This window comes from Egretta garzetta, unplaced genomic scaffold, assembly GCF_000687185.1.
Source record: "Egretta garzetta isolate BGI_Z169 unplaced genomic scaffold, ASM68718v1 scaffold850, whole genome shotgun sequence".
Taxonomy (NCBI): Eukaryota; Metazoa; Chordata; class Aves; order Pelecaniformes; family Ardeidae; genus Egretta; species Egretta garzetta.
Window position 1 is genome coordinate 13926 of NW_009258486.1, and position 21548 is coordinate 35473.

The 21548-nt window shown below is 40.8% G+C and overlaps 1 protein-coding gene across 6 annotated transcripts in view; it reads left to right on the plus strand.

Annotated features, from left to right (window-relative positions):
- Nucleotides 1–99: 99 nt before the first annotated feature.
- RAD23B (RAD23 homolog B, nucleotide excision repair protein) overlaps nucleotides 100–21548 on the plus strand; it is a 50432-nt gene continuing 28983 nt past the window's right edge. For 3 of the 6 annotated variants that reach the window (XR_004842808.1, XR_004842809.1, XM_035900699.1), the window contains exons 1-3: nucleotides 100–425; nucleotides 17047–17128; nucleotides 19891–19970. Coding sequence is in view for 4 of the 6 variants with exons in the window: in XM_035900699.1 (XP_035756592.1) it covers nucleotides 246–425; nucleotides 17047–17128; nucleotides 19891–19970 (342 nt within the window). In the remaining 2 variants the exon portion in view is untranslated. Of the gene's footprint in view, nucleotides 426–5727; nucleotides 5865–16681; nucleotides 16742–17046; nucleotides 17129–19890; nucleotides 19971–21548 lie in introns of those variants that run through there. The other 3 variants (XM_035900707.1, XM_009645049.2, XM_035900710.1) reach the window with 3 other exon arrangements.

Sequence of the window (21548 nt, forward strand, 5' to 3'; positions counted from 1 at the left end):
GGGAGGGGGCTATGGTGGCCAGTCCCCCAGCGGACGGACTTTCCACCTTGTTTTGGAGAGGAATGGCCAGAGGGCGGAAGGGGGACTCACCCGCCTTGTGCGCTGGAGGAGAGGAGCCAAGAGGGCTACGGGAAGCTAAAGTGTTTTTCTTTCAGGAATATATGTGCCGGCACCCATGGATTAGTGGGTGATGGGGCAGAATAGCCATCTGTGCTGCTGTGTACTGGGAGTACTGGGAGCAGGTCATGACCTGTCGTGACTGGGGTAGCGCAGCAGAAGGAAAATGTGGTGCTGGCCCTCTACAGATTCCCGCCGAGAAAGGAAGCTTTGGGAGAGCTATAGGGCTCCTCTCTGCAGGAGCATGTGCTGGAGAGGAGCTGGTGAGCATTCGCTCTTGGATCTTGCATCCCTATACGCTTAGGCAAGTGCGTACTGCGTTTGGTGAAGGTGGGTGATGGCGGGGAGGCTTTATTGTTTCACCCACAGCCTGGGCTGCAGTGGTTAGTCTGCACTTAACGAGGCGTGGGAGTGCACATGGGATTCTGCTCACCGCTGTAGGGTGAACGTGGGTGTCTCCTGCAGAGCAGGAGTTTGGGTGCATGGTGAGGTTTGTAATAGTCTCCCTGTACTGGCAGGTTGCAGTGACTCTGTACTTAAAAGACTGAGAGGACATGTTTTGGTTGCAGGTGAATGTTTTCTATTGGTACATGGGAGTGCTGAAAAATCTGCAGGGAAATAGAGCGTTTTGAGACAGGGGGAAGGGCCATAAGTGAGTTCGCAGGGTTGGACGTTACCTTGTCGCTTGCCTCGGCACGGGTGGTTGCCTCTGATAGCCGAGTCCAGACATCCTTGTGGCCTCCTTTTGAAAGATTTGGGGAGCTTAGCATCTAAAGGTGTGTCTGCAACAGCCTTTCACGTGACATCTGGGCAGCGAAACTCTGGAAACTATGGAACATTCAGTCTGCTTTTATAAAGTCTGTTGGTTTACCCCCTTCCACTTCCATCTTAAGAAAAATAAAGGATGATAGTTAAAGTCGGACTAAGTTCATTTGGTTGAGCAGCATGGCAGAGGGAGATGGCAAATGCCTAGCTGAAGCATGTGTTAGAAACCTTCAAGGATTTAAAACGTTAGTCTTCACTTTGTACTGAGAAACCTCTCTTTTCACCTTCTCTCCTGTTCTCTGTATTCAGTAAGGTCCTGGGAAATAAAATCAAGGAGAGGACTGAAGGAATGTCGCCAGTCAAAACCCTCATCAGCTTATGAGACAGCAAAATGCATTAGGCAGAAGTTGGGTTAGGGGAAATCAGACTGCACTCTCTGTTTATAAATGTAGTTGCTACAGTAGCTGAGCAACTGAAGCAAGAATCCTTATCGTGAGCATAATACTTCAGATTTTGATCAGGAATGGGTGGTAAGATAGGGGAAATGTGGGTAGGATTGGAGGAGAACTTAGTTTTAAAGTGTGCAGCTTTGCTCTTATTAGCTGTAGAGGCGTGGAAGTGAAAAATGCATTTACATTTTCTTGGTCTACTTATTCAAAAAATACAAAGATATTCTTGTGGAAAGTGTTGTAAATTGTAGAACGCAATAAAGAGAAGAACACTAGTGAGCCTTCAGTTAGAACCCAAAACTGTTAAAATTGGAAGATGCTTTGAAATGTAATCTGTTAAGCAAATGTTTCACAAGTCTATGTTTTGAAAGTTTTCAGTCTGATTTTGAAAAATTCTAATTTTAGCTAAGTGCACTGGTTTCTTAGACTAATTTTCTAACATCTTGAAACAAATGTGTTTGGTTTTGTGGAGTTCAGGGAATGTTACTTTTAGTCTTTGAACTATATGCGCGTGTTTCTCTGCTAGAGGTAGGCTTGTTTACTTGGAGCTGTGCCCTATGCTGTGACAAGGCCAAAAACCATCTAGTTGTGATAGGCCCAGGAAACTTGTTGCTCTAATACTGGATTCTGTTTCTCTAAAATTGGTTTCTGGTTCTAGAAATTTCTTCCCATATTCTCAAGACAAAATTAATCCAAAGAGGCTTGATGTTACAGTGCAAGGTAGTATTCTGACAAGAGCTTATGCTTGTACCTGGAAGCTGTCATGAGAAGTAAGGAATGTTTAAACAAGCCTTCCAGTGGGAGTTGGAAATAGCACGCTTCATAATAACTGATTAGGCTTGTTACAAATTCTACACAAGCAGCTGATTTTTCTTTTTTTTTCCTGCTTACTCAGGTAATTGCATTTCAAAGTTCAAAACACGCTTTTAATAATGTGGCTTTTGTTTTGGTTTAGTTGTGTTTTAAAGCATTGGCCCACTGAGTATTTTGACTGAATGAAAATTAGACTTGAAGCATGGAGTGTTCTTGTTTGTGGAAGTGTTAGATGAAGACTGTCAGATATTTTGACTGACTAAAAAAGTTGAAAAGATTTAGCCTCTGGCCCTGTTATTTGAGAAGGCTTATTATCAAATGGAGAAATTTTTGCAGGCATGGCTGGTTTTGTTCAGGTTTGGGGCGTGGGAATTGATGTTGTACTCATCCTGCTCTGTAGAGGGGTGAATTTACCCATTGTAGTCATTCCAGTGTTCTGAGTGGGGCAGTTCAGTACTTGAGCGTTCAGACTTAACCAGGATAAATGAAAGCACGCATTTATCTACACAAGCTGCTTCTTGTGTTTGTTGACTGTCTGTGAGAGAGTAAATACATTAAGTGTTGTGTTAGGAGCAAATAATAAGCCCTGTCTGAAACTGGTGGAGACCCATGTAGCCACATCTCTTGTCTGAGGTGACAGTGACGACACTGTAGGCTTCTAAATCTGGCACTTCTGTTGTAGTTACCAATATGTAGACATGAAATAGGCTTTTAAAAAATCTCAACAAACATTCTTAACTTTCTTTGAAAGTGAAATACCAGCTGAAAGTAAGTCTGTCCTGTTTTTTTTTTTTTTACCTTCCGTGTGTTGTTAACCTAAAAACCCGATTTGTCAAAATGCAGCTAAGTGCAGGGAACGTTCAGGATGTCAGTAGTCTTTTGGCTGCAGTCTCTGTGTCACATAATACGGGCTTTCACATCTCGCTGTTCTGCCACTACACTGAACACCCAGGAAATGCCTGCTTGTTTAACACCGTGTCAGCAGGACAATTAGCTGTGGGAGTTCAAAGTTCTGTATGTTCTGGTGCATCCTTACTATGTTTGTGCTTTATTGTTAAGCATGTGTATGGGGATTTTTGGATGCTAACATTATGCCCCTTTGGTGCTGGAAACTCCTGGGTTTTAAGTTGAGAAATTTAGGCTGGATACTAACCGAAGCTGTATTAAATGTGTAGGGAGAACACTCCAGCAAAAATGAAGCAGGATCCAAAGAGTACGTAATAAGGAAAAAGTGAGGTTTGGCATATGTATCATTTTTCCAGATAAAACAAGTATACTGCAGGGAAAAGGGATACTACTCTCATTTTTCAAAAGACAGTGTCATAGCAAAGAATGTGTATTTTTTTGATTTGTAGGGGGTGTAAAAAGCATTTTGGCTTTGTAACAACACTGAGGTGGTACATATAAGGGAGGTACTTTTTAATATGTACATGGGGGATGTGTGTGATAAAACGACAAGCTGCTTTAATTCTCTTCAGAGAGTGCAGTGATAAATTTCTGAATTAGTGCAGAGTATTGTCTGAATTGATAGAGTGTGATTTGTGAACCCGTACAAAAGCAAATACTATTCGTGAACCCACAAAATTTTATTAGTTACATATTTTTGTATATATTTGGTATATTAAGAGTTATGCTAAAGTGCCCAATAAAAAAAGGACATGAGTATTGAAAGCCTATGTAATTTTAAAGCATTCTTTGCATCAATTCTGGTTCTGTCTAGGGCTAGGAAGGATGCATGGAAACAAATAATAGGTTATTGTAAAAGGTACCGATCATATTTCTTAGGGCTGTCCTGGTAAACTGTGGCCTTCTGTTGGAAGAATGCCTCCTGATGTAGCAGCATTTGTGAGGAATAAGGGTTAACACAATTCAATATATAAGTGAATGAATTCTAAGTAGTAGTACGTGTATCTCATAAGAAAGTTTGGGTTGGGTTTTTTTTAGTGATATAGGAATGTATAAAAGTAATAGGTTAAGCTTTGGTCACTGTAGTTTTGCTGAATTTGTAGCTTACTGTATTTGTCAGAAGAATTTAACTGTGGAAACGATTCAAGAGCCAGAAAATAATATTGCTGGGTGAAATGGTAAAATCTGACTTGGAGGCTTGTAACCTGTGAAGAAGTATGAAATTACTCCGACCTCCTTCCTACATGTGTTTCAGTGTAGGTTAATCCTGAAGCAGTTGCTGGTAAGAGGATTGTTTTTGTATTTCCCCCAGAGTTTATAATCTTAGTGGTTAGAGGAAAAGTGCTCTCATGATCCTGTTCAAAATTCAGAAATATCCTTCTAGGTTAAAGATGTCTTTCTGTCTGAAGTCCTGCTATTTTTCTCTAATTTTTCTTTGATTTTATAGCAAATATCTTTCTGTTCTTCTAGAGGATTGTTATGCTGCTCTTGCATCCGATAGGATTTTATTGGTGAGTGTATATACTTGCACAGTCAGTGGAGGTGTGAATTTGAAGGGCTTGCACTTGCTGCTTGAGGTTTGATAGATGACTCTGCAAAAATGGTAGCTTTAGAGATTACCAGAATGAGTGTCAGGGAGCATTTGCATTTTTTTTTTTTTCATTATCTTTATACTTTATTTTCAGACTGTAGCATTTTCAAGCTATGTTCTCTGATAATTCATGTTTATTTTATTAACTGTCTGGGTTTTTTTGCTAGTGCTTTTCTTCAGTAGCTAGTCTTCTTCCCTGTTCCCTGGCTAGAGTTAGAATTTTTAAGCAAGGGAAGTTGTTCTAATTCTTGGCTGATGAAGGCTAGGCTTTCACATATTCAGAAATATTTTCCTTTAGTTCTAGTGAATGTTCTAATAAAATTTCCAAAGAACTTTGGGGAGGGTGACACATTATTTAAAATTTAATAAAGGAAAGGTTAAGATAGCGTATAGTACGAGTACAACTAATGTTATTCATATTACAGAAAGTGTTTTTACATCTTAGGCATTTTTCAAATGCATTGGCTCTATGACCATAATTTTACATCTGTTTTATTTGTAGTGTTCTTATCCAGTTTAGCTGTCAGCAAGAAAAAGTTAATCTTTGTACTTTTAAAAATTTGTCAATATTACCTGCTGTATTTCTCAATAACCCAGACTTTCTTGGACCACCGTTCCCCAGGTGGCTAGTAAACTGAGAAGTTAAATACAGATTGTGTACAGTTACAGATCGCTCTGTACATAATTGTGTCTTTAGTATTTAAAGTCTATTTTCCAGGTATGATTGGTAAGCAAAGATATCTGTCCTTGATACAGTTAACAACAGGCTGGAAGGTGTACCCTTTGGAACCTACAGGGAGTGGAAAGTACATGCTAATTAACAAATAATGGGAGCAGATGACCATGCTACTGTCTACAGTCTCATTGCTGCCCTTGTGCATACAAGTCTTTTGGAAGTATTTTCACTGTATTTCTGAAACATAGGAAAATACTTTCTTGAAGGGAAATTTATAGGGCTATGTAAACTTACAAGACTGAAGGGTATAGCTGCCAGTGTCTTCTCCCACCAAGGTTTGTATCTTTGGTTCAAGACGGGATACTTGGATGGAGTGGACTTGCTGAAACAAATCACTTCTTATTTTACAGGATATGGTGAAGTGCAGCATGTCTTCTTTAGGCCCTGTAAGGGCCAGACAGGAGGCCTCGGTGGCTCTCCTCTGCATGATGACCTTCAGGGAGCATCAAATGAATGTGCAAAGAAGAGGAAAGGCCTTGTGACCGCTGTAAGCATACTGAGTCAGAGTGTGGTCCAAAGGCTCAGTCTAGTTCTCCCTGTCTCTTTCATTCACTGTGTTGTGTCAGGCATGTTAAGCTCAGGGAAAGGAACAGAACTGGTGCTGAAACCTGTATCCCTATCCCCCCGATTTGAATGTCTGAGCTTCACACCTTGTATTTCTAACTTGCTTTTTTACTTGGTTATCTAAATGAATTCCATTAATGCATATCTAAATAAAATCTGGTTTACCCCTCCAACTGGTTTGTCAGTATGCAGTACTGAGAAAGTTTGGATTTAAATGTCTCTATAATTACTTAAAATGTCGATTATGTTCATACTCAAACCGCTACATTGCTTTTACACTCACTGTAAATCAGTCTGTGAAGAATATCCTTGTTGTAAAATTTGTCTGCTTAAAGGTACTGGAGGGTTATTTATGCTAATCCACATAACCATGCAAGAGTTAAAAGTTCAGAAAATATAAGCTTTCATCTTAAAACAAGCCCTTGTAGGTTCATAGGGAGCACTCGGAGCTGTCAATAGCCATATCTTTCTGCTTTTTTTTTTCCCCCCTGTTGCTTACAGCTCTGCTTTATGTTGAAACCTGTGTGTTAGTACAAAGCAGCATGTATGCAGCTCTCTTAGTCACTATTTAGCATCAGAAAACTGGCCCTAGTGTCTCTTATTTTAAACAGGACTTTGATCAATTTTGAAATGCAGTGTAGAAGTGTGTAGAGGCCAACTTTGAGATCAAAAATTCATTTTGTTGAGCTCTGGGCAGTGTATAACAGCAACTACTAGATTGATAAACTTCATCTAGGTGTAGGTGAGCTCAATTCTGGGGAGGAAATTAGAAAGGCAGAGGTAACTGCTCAGGAAGTAAATGACAGAGCTAAATTTGGATTTGTACTTTGCCAATTCCAGACTATTTGTCTTCCAGACCATCCTACTTCTTTCTTTGTATACAAACTTCAGCACAGTAAATTTAAGTAGTAAATACAGAAGTTTATGAATGCTTTCTACTGTCTGTGAGGCTGTTTCTAAACATTGGAGTAATTTTAAGTGTTTTGTTTAGCTGAGTACAAATTTTTTTTTTTTTCCCCAGTCACGCACTAACCTCATAAACCTGACTGGATTCACAAGACTTTTCCTCCCTGATGGTTCTTCTCAATTACTGTGTCTGTTATGCCTTTGGGACCTGAAGTAGGGCAGTAGCCTGTTCATGCAACTGTCGTGGGGGTCTCTTGACTAAATATGAGTGTCCTGTTTAGGAAGACAATAGAAGAGATTCTTGTAAATGCAGGTTTGTGCCAGCAAAATCTGCTTTTGTTATTTGTAGAAGGAAGTAGCTAGAACCAAATGTGTTGTCATCAGTAGAGCTACTATACAGCATTTACTTACAAGCTAAGTAGTTTCTTATCCTCTGGGCATTTCAATAGTAGGCACCATATATGCCATTAATCTGCTGCTGATCATGGAGTTTGATTAAGGGTGGTAAAACCTATTGTACTGGTCAGTTTGTTGCTTCATTAGCTCATTTATTGTCCGATACAACTGCATCATCTTCATCTGACTTTGAGCCGTGTGTCTATATGTCAGTATAATGTGTGGTAAATATGTTGTCAAGGGCAGTGGGAGGGAAGACTTGGGACCCCTCTGCTCAGAGTTTCTTCTCAAAAAGAGGAACAGTTCAACTGTAGGTAGACCAGTAGTGAAAGTCTTTTGGAATTAGTCTTTGGATCCATCTCTTCGTAGCCCTTTTATTAATTTGATCATTTTGAATACAGATCGGTAGAAACATGATGGAATTGAAGAACACGAAGTTTAATGTTTGTACTTGGCGTCAGTCTTTTGGAAATGGCTGTCAAATGAGCACTGTAGAGTAATGAGTTGGATTCCCTAAAAGATGAAGCCCTGAAGCTCATAGATCCTGGAACTTCCAGTAAGAGTAGCGATAGCACTCTACTATGTGTGTGTGGCCACCTCTTCCAAAGGAGAATGAATTTTCATCAGAGCAGGTGGAGGAAAGAGGTGCTAGGAGAGTATGGAAGACTGAGACTCCTATGTGAAAGGCAACTAAATGGCCCTGGCTAGCTTAGCTCACAAGCTGGGAGAAAGCCTTGATAATGCTGGCTAAATACTTTACTGTGGGAAGCACCATGGGACATGGGAAGGCTATTCAAGCTTAAATTATAATACCAGCGTAAGAACAAATGAGTATTAATAGTCTGTGAATTAATTTGGGCTGGAAATTAGGAAAAGGCTTCCAACATCAGAATAAACTTTGTGGTGGCCTTGTGGTAGAAGAAGTAGCAAATGACCTTACTTGTCTTCAGGTGAAGGTGTATCAGATTTCTGATGAAGAATGTGGCATGGAAGGCTGATATGTGTCCTTTTCAGTTTTATAATCAGTTTCTCTATAAACCTCAAGAAAATCAGAAATTTATATTGCCTGTGTAATTATAAATTGAAATTAATGGAAAGGTACTGTTCGGCATTTTTTATTAGTAATTACGAAATGTGTCTTTGAATCATCTGACTTTTCTCCTCTCTTATTTTAACATAGTGTGTAAGGTAGGAGAAACGGAAATTGTGTGAGAGGGGAGGGAGGGAGGGAAGGTACTGAGCTATGGGAACTACTTGCCTGGATGGAACCCAGCATGTCCTGCTTATTTAGCTGGCTAAAATAACTGTAGGGAACAACTGGGCAACTGAGCACTAGCAGTTTCATGTAACCCATTTTTAGAATGCCCTTCTGGGGTGCAGTTAGGGACTGGTATTTCTTTGGAAGACCTCGGGTTTTCAGTTAGGAGTCGATCAACTCTGGCTCTTAATTAAACAGATTGCATGGCATCTATTCTTGAGGACACAGTGTTCGGTACAGTCTCTGAATATTAGGGAGAGTTCTGCATCTGAATGCATAGGGGGCAGGAGAAAATAGTCTTGTCTTGTAAGTTGGCCACAGTAGTGTGTAAGTGTGCTGTTTCTGAATCTTTAGGGTGTTTGTAGATGAATTGATGCTCATTCTTAAAGGTTTTGTTATAAAAGTATGGATTCCCTTTATTCTGCTGCGAAGTTTATTAGGGCAGAAGAAAAATGTTACTCTCTGAGGACTGAAATCTATTTTGAACTCTGATGAGGTGGAATAAAGCTAGGTAGCCTGGAGGTTTAGTTTATGGAGCTGTATTTTTGAGAACATTATGTCATAATGTTATCGATGCAGAGGTTGACTGTGTATCTTAAACCTGCTTTCTAAGTCTGACAGATCAATGTGCTGGGTGTGTTTTCCCCAAATGAATTTTCACTAAATAACCCTGAATGGATGGTGATGCTGAAGTCTAGATTCTCAGTGACCTGGTTTGCTAAAGGCCAGGTTTAGGATCTTGCTTTTTTCAGCAGCTCACTGTACCACTAGCTGGGAGATGCAGCTGCCTTTCTGAAAAGCAGTGAGAGGGCTTCTCTTTTCTTTCTTTTTTTTTTTTTTTTCCCTTCTTGAAAAAGGAGCATTTGCAGGTTAAATCTAAATGAAGGTGATTGAGACTACTATGTCTGACACACAGGTTGTTTAGGGAGAGCTCTTACGTAATCTTTTCTGTTGCCAGAATTAAGGGCACGGGTATCTTCTCATTAGTGGGTGCTATGTCTTCAGTCACTCCTGTTAGAACTGCAAGAGGAAATTTGAAGCCACTAGCATGTTACTGTTAAAATTATATGTATCTGATGTTATCTATTCCTTTTTTTTATTCTGAGAATTAGTATTGTATCCTCTGCAAATGAAGTGTTTCTGGCCTCTTAGGCTAGGCAGTGATGAAAGCCAAAAGAATAGGCAGGCCCTGTTCATAAAAACTTATTTTAACTTGAGTGTTTCTTGAACTTCTGCCTCTAACAGGAGAATGCTGATGTCTGCAGCTGACTGCATTCTCCTGCAGGTTCAAGCAACAGTAGTTGAGAGTTGGCTTAAGAAGTGTTTTTCATTTTCTCCTTTAAATAGGTGTGACCACTTAAGTGAATTCATTTGAGAGATGACAGATGCCCATATGTAAATTACTATTCTGTATGAACAGTTAAAAAGTGTTCTGAAATGTATTTTCTGGAAGTTTTTTGACTACTTTATATATTTTCAGTTTAATAGGAACAACTTGAACTACATTACAGAAATTTTAATTAATGATTTGGAGTTTATGATGTGTTAAGTTCCTGTTGCTCACCAAAACACATTAGGTATCTTTGGCAGAAGTTCACAGTAGAGTGAATGTCCATTTAAATGAGGCCTATGTTAATGATCATTGCCTTTGCAAGTGGCAGCCTGTTTATGGATATAGAGCTGTGTTAAGGTTAAACTTGTTTTAGGTTTTTGTAAACTGTCATCTAGAGAAATATGTCTGAGACCTGAAGTAATTTGTGTTTGAATTTAGTGTATGGTCTGTTCTTACACTGATTGACGTATATGGCAAGCACAGAGAATAAAGACGACCAATGCTGAAAACTGTAATGACCTTCTCTCCGGCATTTCCAGGTTTTTTTAAATTCTTTAGGAAGCTAGTCCTGGCCACTGTATTGGCAGGCTTTAGCCAAAGATTGCTTCTGCTCTTTGAGGAGCAAATGCGTAGTTTGTTCCTGTGTTCAGTACCACTGAGGTTCATGACACCTGGCTGTGGAGGACCTGGAGGCATGACTGGGACCAAGCTTGCACAGCTGGAGTCAAGCAAAGGCAGCTGGCACCACCAACTCCACACGCTGCTCCTCCTGACTGCTCACAGCCCTGCTTCTGTCAGAAGGCAAAGGGGAAGCAGAGATGACTCCTTTCACATAACTTCACAGTATTACTTGGATTAAAAAGAACTACTTCGCTGAGGCAACAAATACCAAACTCCTTCGCATGCATCCAGCTATTGCATAGTAATTAATGTATGCGTTTAAGTCTGTCCTGACCTAAACCACAACATCAATAAAAATGATGTCAGGAGTGGGATCCAAAGTGGGGTTTTGGACTGTGGAAGGGGATTCTACAGCTGAATTGCAGTTTCTTGAATGTCCATGAGGCTGAGAGTGCCTGCGGCTGTTGAGTTAGTTTTCCTGGGTGTAATCTTGTGGAACCTGAGGGTGCATGCTCAGGGTAGGAGTATAGCAGGCAGTGCATGCAGTACTCCTACTGGAGTTTGTGTATTAGTAGTGTATATAGGATAACAGTAACTCATATGTAAGTTAACATTAACTCTTACTCTGTATAGGCCGGCAGAAGTTGCATGTAGTAGCAGCTGAGTTCAGCCTTGCTAAAGGAAACTGTAAACATCATGATGTTGTAATGGAAATTACATTCGCATCTTGGGCACTGACTTTTTTGAGGAACAGGTATTTTAAGGATCCAGGAGGCCACTGACTATTTAGCATTGCTACTGTGGAAATGACTACTGTACCCCTTTGATACCTCAACTGTCTGGCCTCTTAGAAGAAATGTTAGTAGTAGAACTACAGCTATCACTTTGATCAGTGCTGGCTGCAACTCAGATGGAGCACTGATTGTAATACTGGACCAACAGAGATTCGCTTTGTCCCATACATGGTCATATCAAAGAACTGGAAAGTGAGGGGGTGGTTGCATGAATTCATTTACCCTTCACCAACCTTGTCTAACTTGTGTGAAAACCCAGTGGGGGTTGGAGATTAACTGTATACTATTGAGGTCTGAATGTGAGGTAACACCATCCGCCAGGGCAGCAGTACCAGTGTGCTAGAACTGCGGTATAAACTTGGAAGCTGAGGGGAGCTGCTCTGGAGCAGCCCCAATCTGCAGTGGAGCAGCAGATCTTGGCATGCAGGGAGGTTTCCGGAGGCGGGGAAATGCCAGGGCAGCAGACACACACATCGGGAGCCGACAGCTCTCCTGGGAGACGCTGACAAGGCCTGGGCATTGCCAGAGCAACGGCAGCTATCCCCACCTGTACAAAAAGCATCCTGGGGAACACAAGCCAACCAGGAGCGCTGTGACCAGGGCAGGAAGCACAGCGTGGCATGGCAGTTCGGCACAGCAGCAAAGGGTGCACAGGAAGGGCATTGTTGCCCTACCAGCTCAAGAGGGGAGTTCAGCTGATGATCATCAGCCTCTCAGAAGGAGCTTAGTGACGCTATCCACATAGCATGTCCTCTGCACTCACTAGGTTGGATGTGGCAACCCAGGCAGCTCCCACAAAAACACGCAGCTACCCCTTTCTCAGGCTGCAGAGAGTGCCAGAGTCTTTCCCTGGTGATGGATGGCAGTAGTGAGAACAGTGGTGTAAAGTGTGACTGGGTGGGCAATTTGCTCAGCCTGGTGGCAGAGCTACGAGAGGAAGTAGAAAGGTTAAGGAGCATCAGGGAGTCTGAGAGAGACTAGTGGAACCATGCACTGCCCTCCCTGAGACAGAAACAGGAGCAAACACCAGAAAAAAAAACAAGATCAAGGGGATCCTGTACTCTTGCCCCACCAGACTGAAGGCAGTAGCTTAAAATGAAAGGAGTGAATGGAGGCAAGTCTATGCTTGGAGCGGCAGGCAAACCCCTTCCGTGCAACCTTGCCTTCCAGGTGCTTCTGTGCAACAGGTATGACGCTTTCGATGTGGAAGTCACATCAGTCACTGGATGATGTAGATGATGGTCCGTCTACATCAGAGGTGTTGCCAAGGTCAAAAAGACCTACCCCATGGATCACAACCACCTCCATGAGGAAGAAAAGACCAGTTATAGTTGTAGGCAACTCCCTTCTAAGGGGAACAGAAGGTCCAATGTGCCGGACAGACCCTCATCTTAGGGAAGTCTGCTGTCATGTAGGGGCCTGGGTTAAGGACATCACTAGGAAACTTCCTAGCCTGGTATGGACCTCAGACTATTACCCATTATTGCTCTGCCATATGGGTGGTGATGAAGCCACAACACGTAGTCCAAAGGCAATCAAGAGAGACTTCAGGGCCTTGGGGTGGTTGGTAAGGGACTCTGGAGCACAGGTAGTTTTTTCCTTTCTCCTTCCAGTTGCAGGCAGTGGCATTGGAAGAAACAGACAGGTGCAGTCTATTAATGCATGGCTCAGTGGCTGGTGTGACTGCCACAATAGGGGTTTCTCAATAATGGGATGGCCTGCGTAGCACCAAGCCTGCTGGCTTCAGATGGGTTTCACCTTTCTCAAAGAGGGAAGAGGGTCTTTGCTCATGAGCTAGCAGGGCTCATTGTCAGAGCTTTAAACTAGACTTGAAGGGGGAGGGAGATAGTATTAGGCTCACCTGTGCCAACCTGTGGGATGACATGTCAAGGTTTGAGGGGTGGGTGCTAGCAAGGGCCTTCAGCCTGTTGCTCTGAGATGTGCTGCCTACACTGCAGCACACTTGAAGTCTTACGGAGGCAAGCCAGGGCTCCTGAGATAATAGGACGTAACAGGGAAACAACAGTGAAATAACTCAAAGGAATTAAGGGGTGTTCCTCTAAGAAGGTGACACAGCCAACAGCCCAGCTGAAGTGCCTCTACACCAATGCACGCAGCATGAACAACAAACAGGAGTTGGAGACCACTGTGCTTCTAGAAGGCTACAACCTAGTTGCCATTACTGAAACTTGGTAGGATGAATCCCATGACTGGAATATGGCTATCAATGGCTACAGTCTGTTCAGAAGGGGCAGGCGAGGAAAGAGGAGGGGAGGCATTGCACTCTACATCAAGAAATGGGTAGATTATGAAGAGCAGTCTTTGAAGAATAGCCACAAAAGCTTATGGATAAGAATTAGAGATTAAAGTAACAAAGGGAACCTTGTGGCTGCTGTCTACTACAGGCTGCCCAATCAAGGGGAGCCTGTTGACAAAGCCTTCTTACTGCAGCTACAGGAGGCATTGCACTCGCAGGCTCTTGTCCTGCTGGGGGACTTCAACCACCCCAACATCTGTTGGAAAAGTAGCATGGCGAGCGGTAGGCAGTCCAGGAGACTCCTGGAGTGCATTGGATAACTTCTTAAGCCAAGTAATAGACAGCCCTACCAGAGGGAATGCAGTACTGGCCCTGTTGGTCACCAATGCAAATGAGGTAGTTGGTGATGTCAAGACGGGAGGCAGCTTGGGCTGGAGTGATCATGCACTGGTGGAGTTCACAGTCCTGAGGGGTATGGGTCAGGCAAAGAGTAAAGTCAGGACCCTGAATTTTAAGAAAGCAAACTTTAATCTGTTCGAGGAGTTAGTCAATAGGACCCCCTGGGAAACTGCACTCAGGGGCAAGGGAGCAGAAAGAGCTGGCAGATCTTTAAGGTCTCTTTTTGTACAGTACAAGAGCTCTCAATTCCTAGGTATAAGAAATCAGGAAAGGAAGCCAAGAGATGGGCATGGCTGGCTCAAGACCTGCTGGTACAACTAAAGGGCAAGAAAGAAATGCAGAGGCAGTGGAAGCAGGGACAGGTATCCTGGGAAGAGTATAAGGATGTTGGCGTGTTTTTGTAGGGATGAGGTCAGGAAGGCCAAGGTGCAGCTGGAGCTGAACTTGGCAAAGGGCACAAAGAAAAATAAGGGCTTCTACAGGTATATCAGCCTGAAAAGGAAGATAAATTAAAATGTACTCCCCCAATGAACACAATTGGCAAACTGGTCACAACCAGGAGGAGAAGGCTGAGGTACTCATCAACCTCTTTGCCTCAGTCTTCACTGGCAACTTCTTTTCCCACACCTCTTGAGTAGATGGACTATAAGATGGGGACTGGGGGAGCAAAGTCCCTCCCACTGTAAGAGAAGATCAGGTTCATGTCCACCTGAAGAACCTGAATGCACATAAGTCTATGGGGCCTGATGAGACGTATCCCAGAGTCCAGAGGGAATTGGCTGATGTAGCTGCCAAGCCACTCTCCATATTTGAAGTTATGGTAGTCAGGTGAAGTCTGTTATGTAGTAATTAACATATGCATTTAGTGTGTCCTCACCTAAAGTACCATATTTAGCTGTTCAGACATTTTTATTTGAGAACAGATTTTGGTTTTGTTCCTTGTAGGAAAAAGACTGTAGTCTGGAATAAAACTCAAACACTAAAACATGAGGAAGACAAAGCAGACATTTGAAACCAGTAGCTTGACTGAGTGCAGTGGACATGAAATGACCCTTAATTTTGTCCCTCAAAATAGGTTATACCTGCTGATCACATTACAATATTTGTTATAAATCTGTGAAATATGGTGATCTTAATTGACAGAAAAAGCTTTGAGACATCATCTTTGAGTCTTCGGTTAGTACAAGTGTATAAATATATGAATAGCTAAGCAGTGTGTTAAAAAGTAGGCATTTGAAAACGTAACAGGCTTTTAACTTGATTCAGGGGGTTAATTTGCCCTAGTGGGTGCAGGACACTTAACTGGACTTGCCTGGACTATCTAATACTCTAAAGTTCAGAAAAAACTGCTTGGTGGCTTATCCGTGGCCTAAGGACGTTGTTCAGCTGTAGGGTGAGTGACTTCCAGTTTTAAATAATAATTGGGGAGGAATTCACAAACTAGATTTTTAGTTTTCAAGGAAATACTCTTTTAAAATAAACGTAAATCCAGAGATAGACCATGCTTTTGTAAAGTAAGAGTGAGTAATTTTTTGACCTGCCTGAAGACTTATGGGTGGCAGTGAGCTGCTGTTAGTTTTCCAGTCAAAAAGCAACTGACTGGCTGGAGACTGATTCAAAAGGTTTTGGCAGGTGCTGGGATGGCGTGTATAATAAGAATACCAAGAGCATCCTTCCTTCATCTGCTGAGTTAAAAAAACAGTTGGCTTGCTATTTTGGTGTGGTCCCATAGAGGGAAGTCATGTGTTGTATTCTGTATGCTTGTGTGGCTAGTGATTTAGTCACTTAGATCGGGTGTAAGCTTAGTGAAGAGGTTTGATTCTGCAGGACTCCTTTGCTTGGTCATAAAGTCTGTTAAAACAATCAGTCCTTTTTATGTATACTGCTGAAAAGGTGCAGCTCCACTGTGAGTATTAAAGTCTGGTTTGTCTGTTTTGGACCAAACATCCAAACTGAAAGGATTAGCCTGGTAACGAGATTGATAAGCATGGAAATACAAGCTGAGAAGAGGGTGAAGAAGTGAGGGGACCAGTGAAGGAAAAGGGGAATGGTTACACACGGTCTAAGACATCACTAACACAAGTAGTTGCCAGTCCAGTTAAGCTGTCAAGATAAACACTTTCTCATGTGCTTATGTGGTTAAATAGCTAGGTTAGCTAGGTACATGCATCTCAGTTGCCACAGTTCATGAAAAAAGCTTATGAATATTAAGGAAAAAAAATTTAGAAGATGGCATTAGTTTGCAGTATTAACTTCGTAACAGATTGGTTGTCCTTGTTTTACATATATTGGGAGTGTCTGTCAGGAAGCAAGAAGAATGGATGTTTGTATATAGGAAGTTTGTCTTAAAACTTGATTTCAAATGTATTAGTACAGAAATGCTTCTACAGGAAAATCCTTGTATCGCCTCAGGATGGCATTATGCAGTCTTTCTGGAGAATATGGACATTCTGATAGATGGCAACTAACACGGTGTCATTTGAGCTATTGTATATGGTGCTCTGGAAGTCTGGGCTGTGTGTCGGTGATCTGTATAAGGAAGTAAATACGGCAAAACACTTTCATGTGTTGGCTTAAAGTTACTATGCAAAGCTCCCAAAATTACAGGGGAGGGAAAAGAGTTGAAAACTGCTGTACAAAATGAACAACTGGACAGTTTCCACAAGTCTTTGTACGTCAAGGCTTCAAGTCATGCCAGTGAGCTAAATCAGATGTCGTGGTGACGTTACCAAAAAAATAGGCATTCTCTGAAGAGTCATTATGATGAAGAAAGCTGTCAGCTGTTTATAGCATGTGTGCCCTCTGCATGCAGAGAAGGAACAGGGAGAGGAAATGGGTCAGTAGATAAAAACATTTTTTTTCCCTAATGTTTAGATTTTTCACTGTGTTGTAAACTCGTTCTTAAGAACTGCTTGTGGAGAAATGACCTGATTTGATCAAGCGTGAGAGATTATTTGGGGAGGGAAGACATTGCTCTGCAAGTGGTGACAATGATGTATATGGAAGGCTGATGTACTTGACATAATCAAGTTATGACTGGAAACTACTTTTTAGTATTTAAAACTTAGAACAAAGCATACTTAACTGGATTTGTATTGTGAAACTTCTTTTTTTTTCATTAAGACTGTTTCTGTGCTCTAGGTGAAGGCACTGAAAGAGAAGATTGAATCAGAAAGGGGGAAAGATGCTTTTCCAGTAGCTGGCCAAAAACTAATTTATGCAGGTAAAGGATATTCTGAAGATACTGTGTCTGAATCTACCTTATTTTTATGTCCTTATTTTTTATGTCCTCCTTTGACTTTGATACAAATGTTAAGTCATCTAAAGATTACAAGTACTGAAATGCAAACAGGTTAAAAAAAAACCACCAAACACAAAAAGAGACCAACAACAAACCTCATTGTCAGAGGGAACTCTTAATTTTGAATCAGAATTTTTCAAGTTTTATACACGTGTGTCTGTTGTTATCTTTGATCTTATAGCATGATACACTAACAGCTTTAGTCCTGGGTGGGGTATGCTAGGTGAAGTAGAAATAGCTTTTCTTATAAGAATTCAGGATTTAAGGAAATCACATCTCATCTTCTGGGTTAACTCTTATCCTATGTTCAGTTCATGCTGTGTGTAGCTGCAGTGTTCCTGTATATACTTCAGAGGATTAAAAATCAGATTACTTCTTTTGTATTAATGAAAGAAACCCACCACCAAATCCTTGCTATACAAAGGTACTTTCAGTACTTTTAAGCTCTGTCACTAGAAACATGTATGGTGTGCTAGAAAAAGCAGACTAATGTCAGATAAAGATATTAAGTTACTTTATTTGAGCTAACATAGTTCAAAATTTTTTTGGCAATATGTTTCTACTGTTTTCTGTCTGGCTGGTCCATTCTGGCACTAATACACAGATCCAGTTTTTTGTTCTCACGTCATTTCAGAACTCAGAAAGTTCTATTCCAGTACACCCTCTAGTGCTTTTTCCTCTCAAACCATGCTTGAAAGAAATTTTGGTGCTGTTTTACTTCTTCAGTGTACTGCTTTGTACACAGTATTGGTTTTCCACTTCTAATAAGCTAAAGCCACTGATCACAATAGAAAGATGCTAATGCAAGAGAAGATGGGAGTCTCTCCATGTTTGTACGGACTCTTTAGGACTATGTTTCTGAGCAAGTTTTATGTCCCTTGTACTTCAGTGAAGGGAATGCACATTAAGAACGTGAAGGTAAAAGTCACAAGTGTAATAAACAAATACAAACAAGGCAGAAGGCCTTGTGCAATATGTATAATTGCATGACACACTTAATATTATGTTTCTGTGATTAAAAAAAATCTAGGGTTGCATAGGATCATATGATGTGACTGGAGTATTTTCTGAACCCAGGATTTATCTGCAGCATTCTATAGCCGTCAGAAGCAGTAGAAAATGTAGGAAATAAGATTGAGAATGGCAGACCATCCAAAGCTGGGGTTTTTTTAGATGAGATACAGCAAGGATGTGTTGATGACATTTTAACTTTTATTAAAATGAGCTTTAAAATTTTCATAGTTTGGTATAGCAGAGTGATATCCCAACTGAACCCGATTAAAAGGACACCATTTGTTATTAAAAATGCAAATTTTTTTTAGGAAAAGGTTATGCTAATCAGCAGTGAGGTTGATCTGTTACGTTCTCATCTGTATAAGGGCACAGTCTAGAAACCCTGAGAGTGGTGTGTCCTGAGAAGATAGGATGTCTGCATATATATATTGTGCAAGCTCCTTCCCCAAAGGGCCTGTAAACCAGAAGATTGTGAGTAAACCTGTGTAGGTTCTGAGTCAGATGCTGCACCATCTGCTACAGGTATTACTACTACTACAGTACATACAGTACGACCTTGAGTACTTGACCTGCGAGACTGGTGGAACCAGTAGAGAGTAGGACAGTGCCACCTTGTTTGTGTTCCAGCTGCCATAATGCATATGCATTGCTTGATTTCCTTGCAATCAGCGGAATAAGGATGTCCTGCTAGTTACAGTTAAGTGGTGTATTCCACTAGCACTGAGAATGGTTATGAGAATGTGTATTCTCCCCTTGAAACAGGGAAGCAGTCCTTGGCACATCTTCAGAAAATGAATCAATTAAAATCAAAAAATATTTCCTGAAAATTCTGTAGTGGAAATAGGTGCTGTAAAACTCACTGAAAACAGAATTTTTTGATTTGTGGTACTGCCTCTAAATCAGCTTATCCTTAAGAAAAAAAAAGTATGTGGTTTAATGTGTTTCTGAGTTCTTGTAGGCGTGAGGCAAATCTACTTTGCCACAGTACCATCTACCATCTCTGCTTATGAAACATCAAAAGTGGTAGTATAACAAACAAGCGTTTCTGGTTTTCTCTGATCATTTTTTTTCTCATCCTTCTCTCAAGGTAGCAGAATATGGAATGGTTCTAGCTTTTTCTAACACTTTAGCCTTTTTCTAAGAACAAATTGATAAAGTTGCAAAGTGACAAACTAACCTAATGCAGAGAAACTTAGTCCATGGCAGGGAACTGTAGATAGTTTACTACATCTGAAGGGCAAACAGGAGATAAGCAGGAAGGTATTTTCTTACTGTGCCTAGAGTGTATAAGGACGCATAAATTATTCATTTAAGCTTATTGCGTGACAGACAAAGCCTTTCCTCTACGTTACTTTTATCTGTGTTAAAGGTCCAGTAAATCTTTCTCTAGATGTAACGCTTCTGTTTTAAATGATTTGAAGCATCTTCAACGCTTTTGGCAACAGCCTTGAAGCTAACTGGATCTGTGGATGTCATAGGAGGAAAATTACTTGTAGCTCTGCTGCCAAAGCTTAATAGCCAAAACACTTCTTGTAGGGTTATTAATGCTTATACATTTGCATAAAACTTGTTTTCATGGGGTTTTTTGGAACTGTGTTTATATGAGGGAATCCCAAGATCATCTAATGATCTAGTTCAATAACTCTTTTTTACTTTGTTTAATTTGCCAGGTAAAATCCTTAATGATGATACTGCTCTTAAAGAATACAAAATAGATGAGAAGAACTTTGTGGTGGTTATGGTGACAAAAGTGAGTAGTCCTTATTTTTGAAAATGAAATTGCATTCATTTAATTCTTTTTTTTCATTGTGATTAGTGATTGTGTATTCCTGTCCTTAAAACCAGTGGAATTTGATTATGTGAAAGTTTGGTCAACAGTAAAAATAGCCACTTGTGTGAAGAGATACAAAGTACTGCTTCACAGCCCTGCCTTGCCTACACTGATTGTTGCTGTTCTGTGCTGCATGTTTATGTCACAGAAAAAAATTCGCCAGAGGCTGATTTTACTGTTTCTTCTTCTTTCTTGTACCTGTGTTTTATTTTGCCAATGATACTAAAGACAACAATGACAACCTAGATATTTTACTAAATCCTCTCTATGGATCTCTTCCAGTCTTGCCACGTTCCTTTTCAAAACTCATGGTTGTTTCTTTTGTCAAGCTCAACAGCTTAAACTAGTAGAGAAGGGATACATACGGCAATCAACAAACCTGTGAGTTTTGAATGACTGCAATGGCAAATTAAAGGGAGTAACTGTGACATACGTTTGATGTATCTCTCCTCTTCACCAGTCACCAGATTGCTTCCAGGAATCAAGCCACTGATTTTCTAGGCATTCCAGACCCTTGGAGTCTCAATAAAACTGGCTTCATCTCTATCTTGAGATGTGAAGATAGTTTTGGAGTTAGAGGTCCTCCTTCTGACAAGGAAAACCTATATTCAGTTGCCTTTCACTTCTGCCTGGTATTGGCTCATTAGATTCTCTGTTAGAATATAATAGTTACTGCTGTCTTTCTGAAGAAACAGCGTTTTAGTCTGTGGTTTCCTTGGAGAAGATGCATTTGTCAGCATAAGAAAATAGGTGCAGGTGGGATTTCAGAGTACAGCTTTCATTTTGTTTATAGCAAAGAAATGCAGACCTCCATGAAGAACTGCTAAGTGCAGTACCTTCTTATATTAAAGGCCCTGTGTTTCGGAGTTGGGCATTTCTTCAGTGTTACAGTCTTTTTGCTAAGTCTTTAAGCTGAGTTTCCCTTTCCTTGATTCTTTTCTGGGTAAGATGTGCCCTGTCACTTAAGCACAACTTCTGACTTCGTCTGATGCTCAGGGGTGCTTCAGTGTTTTTCTCTGAATGCTTCTTAAAATGTTCTTTATTGTGCCCATCATGGTGGAAGCTATTCGTTCTCAACCTCTCCTGTCCTTTCAGCCAAAAGGAGGAAATAAATTTTTTCCTAGTTTAAGAAAACATTGTCTGAAAGTGATTTACCTTGAGTAAGTAGTTGTGTTGCATTAAAGTTCAACTATATCTCTGGTTCAGGCAGAGATGGGGGTCAGCCTTGTCAATCCTTAAGGGTATTCATAGGTAAGGGACTACAGCGCTACAGCTTTCAAAAATGTAGTTCCAGACCTTAGCTTGAAGTTACATGCATTCTGAAAAGTGTAATTTATATATAATGGGATTAATACTGCATCCAAGAAAAATTCATGTTTCCAATGGAGATGTGAAGATAAAATTGCAATTATGGGCAAGTATTACCCACTCAAAATATGTTGCTGTAGATTTGGTAGCTCTTGATTCTGCTGCATTTTTGGTGCTCACTACAGAACT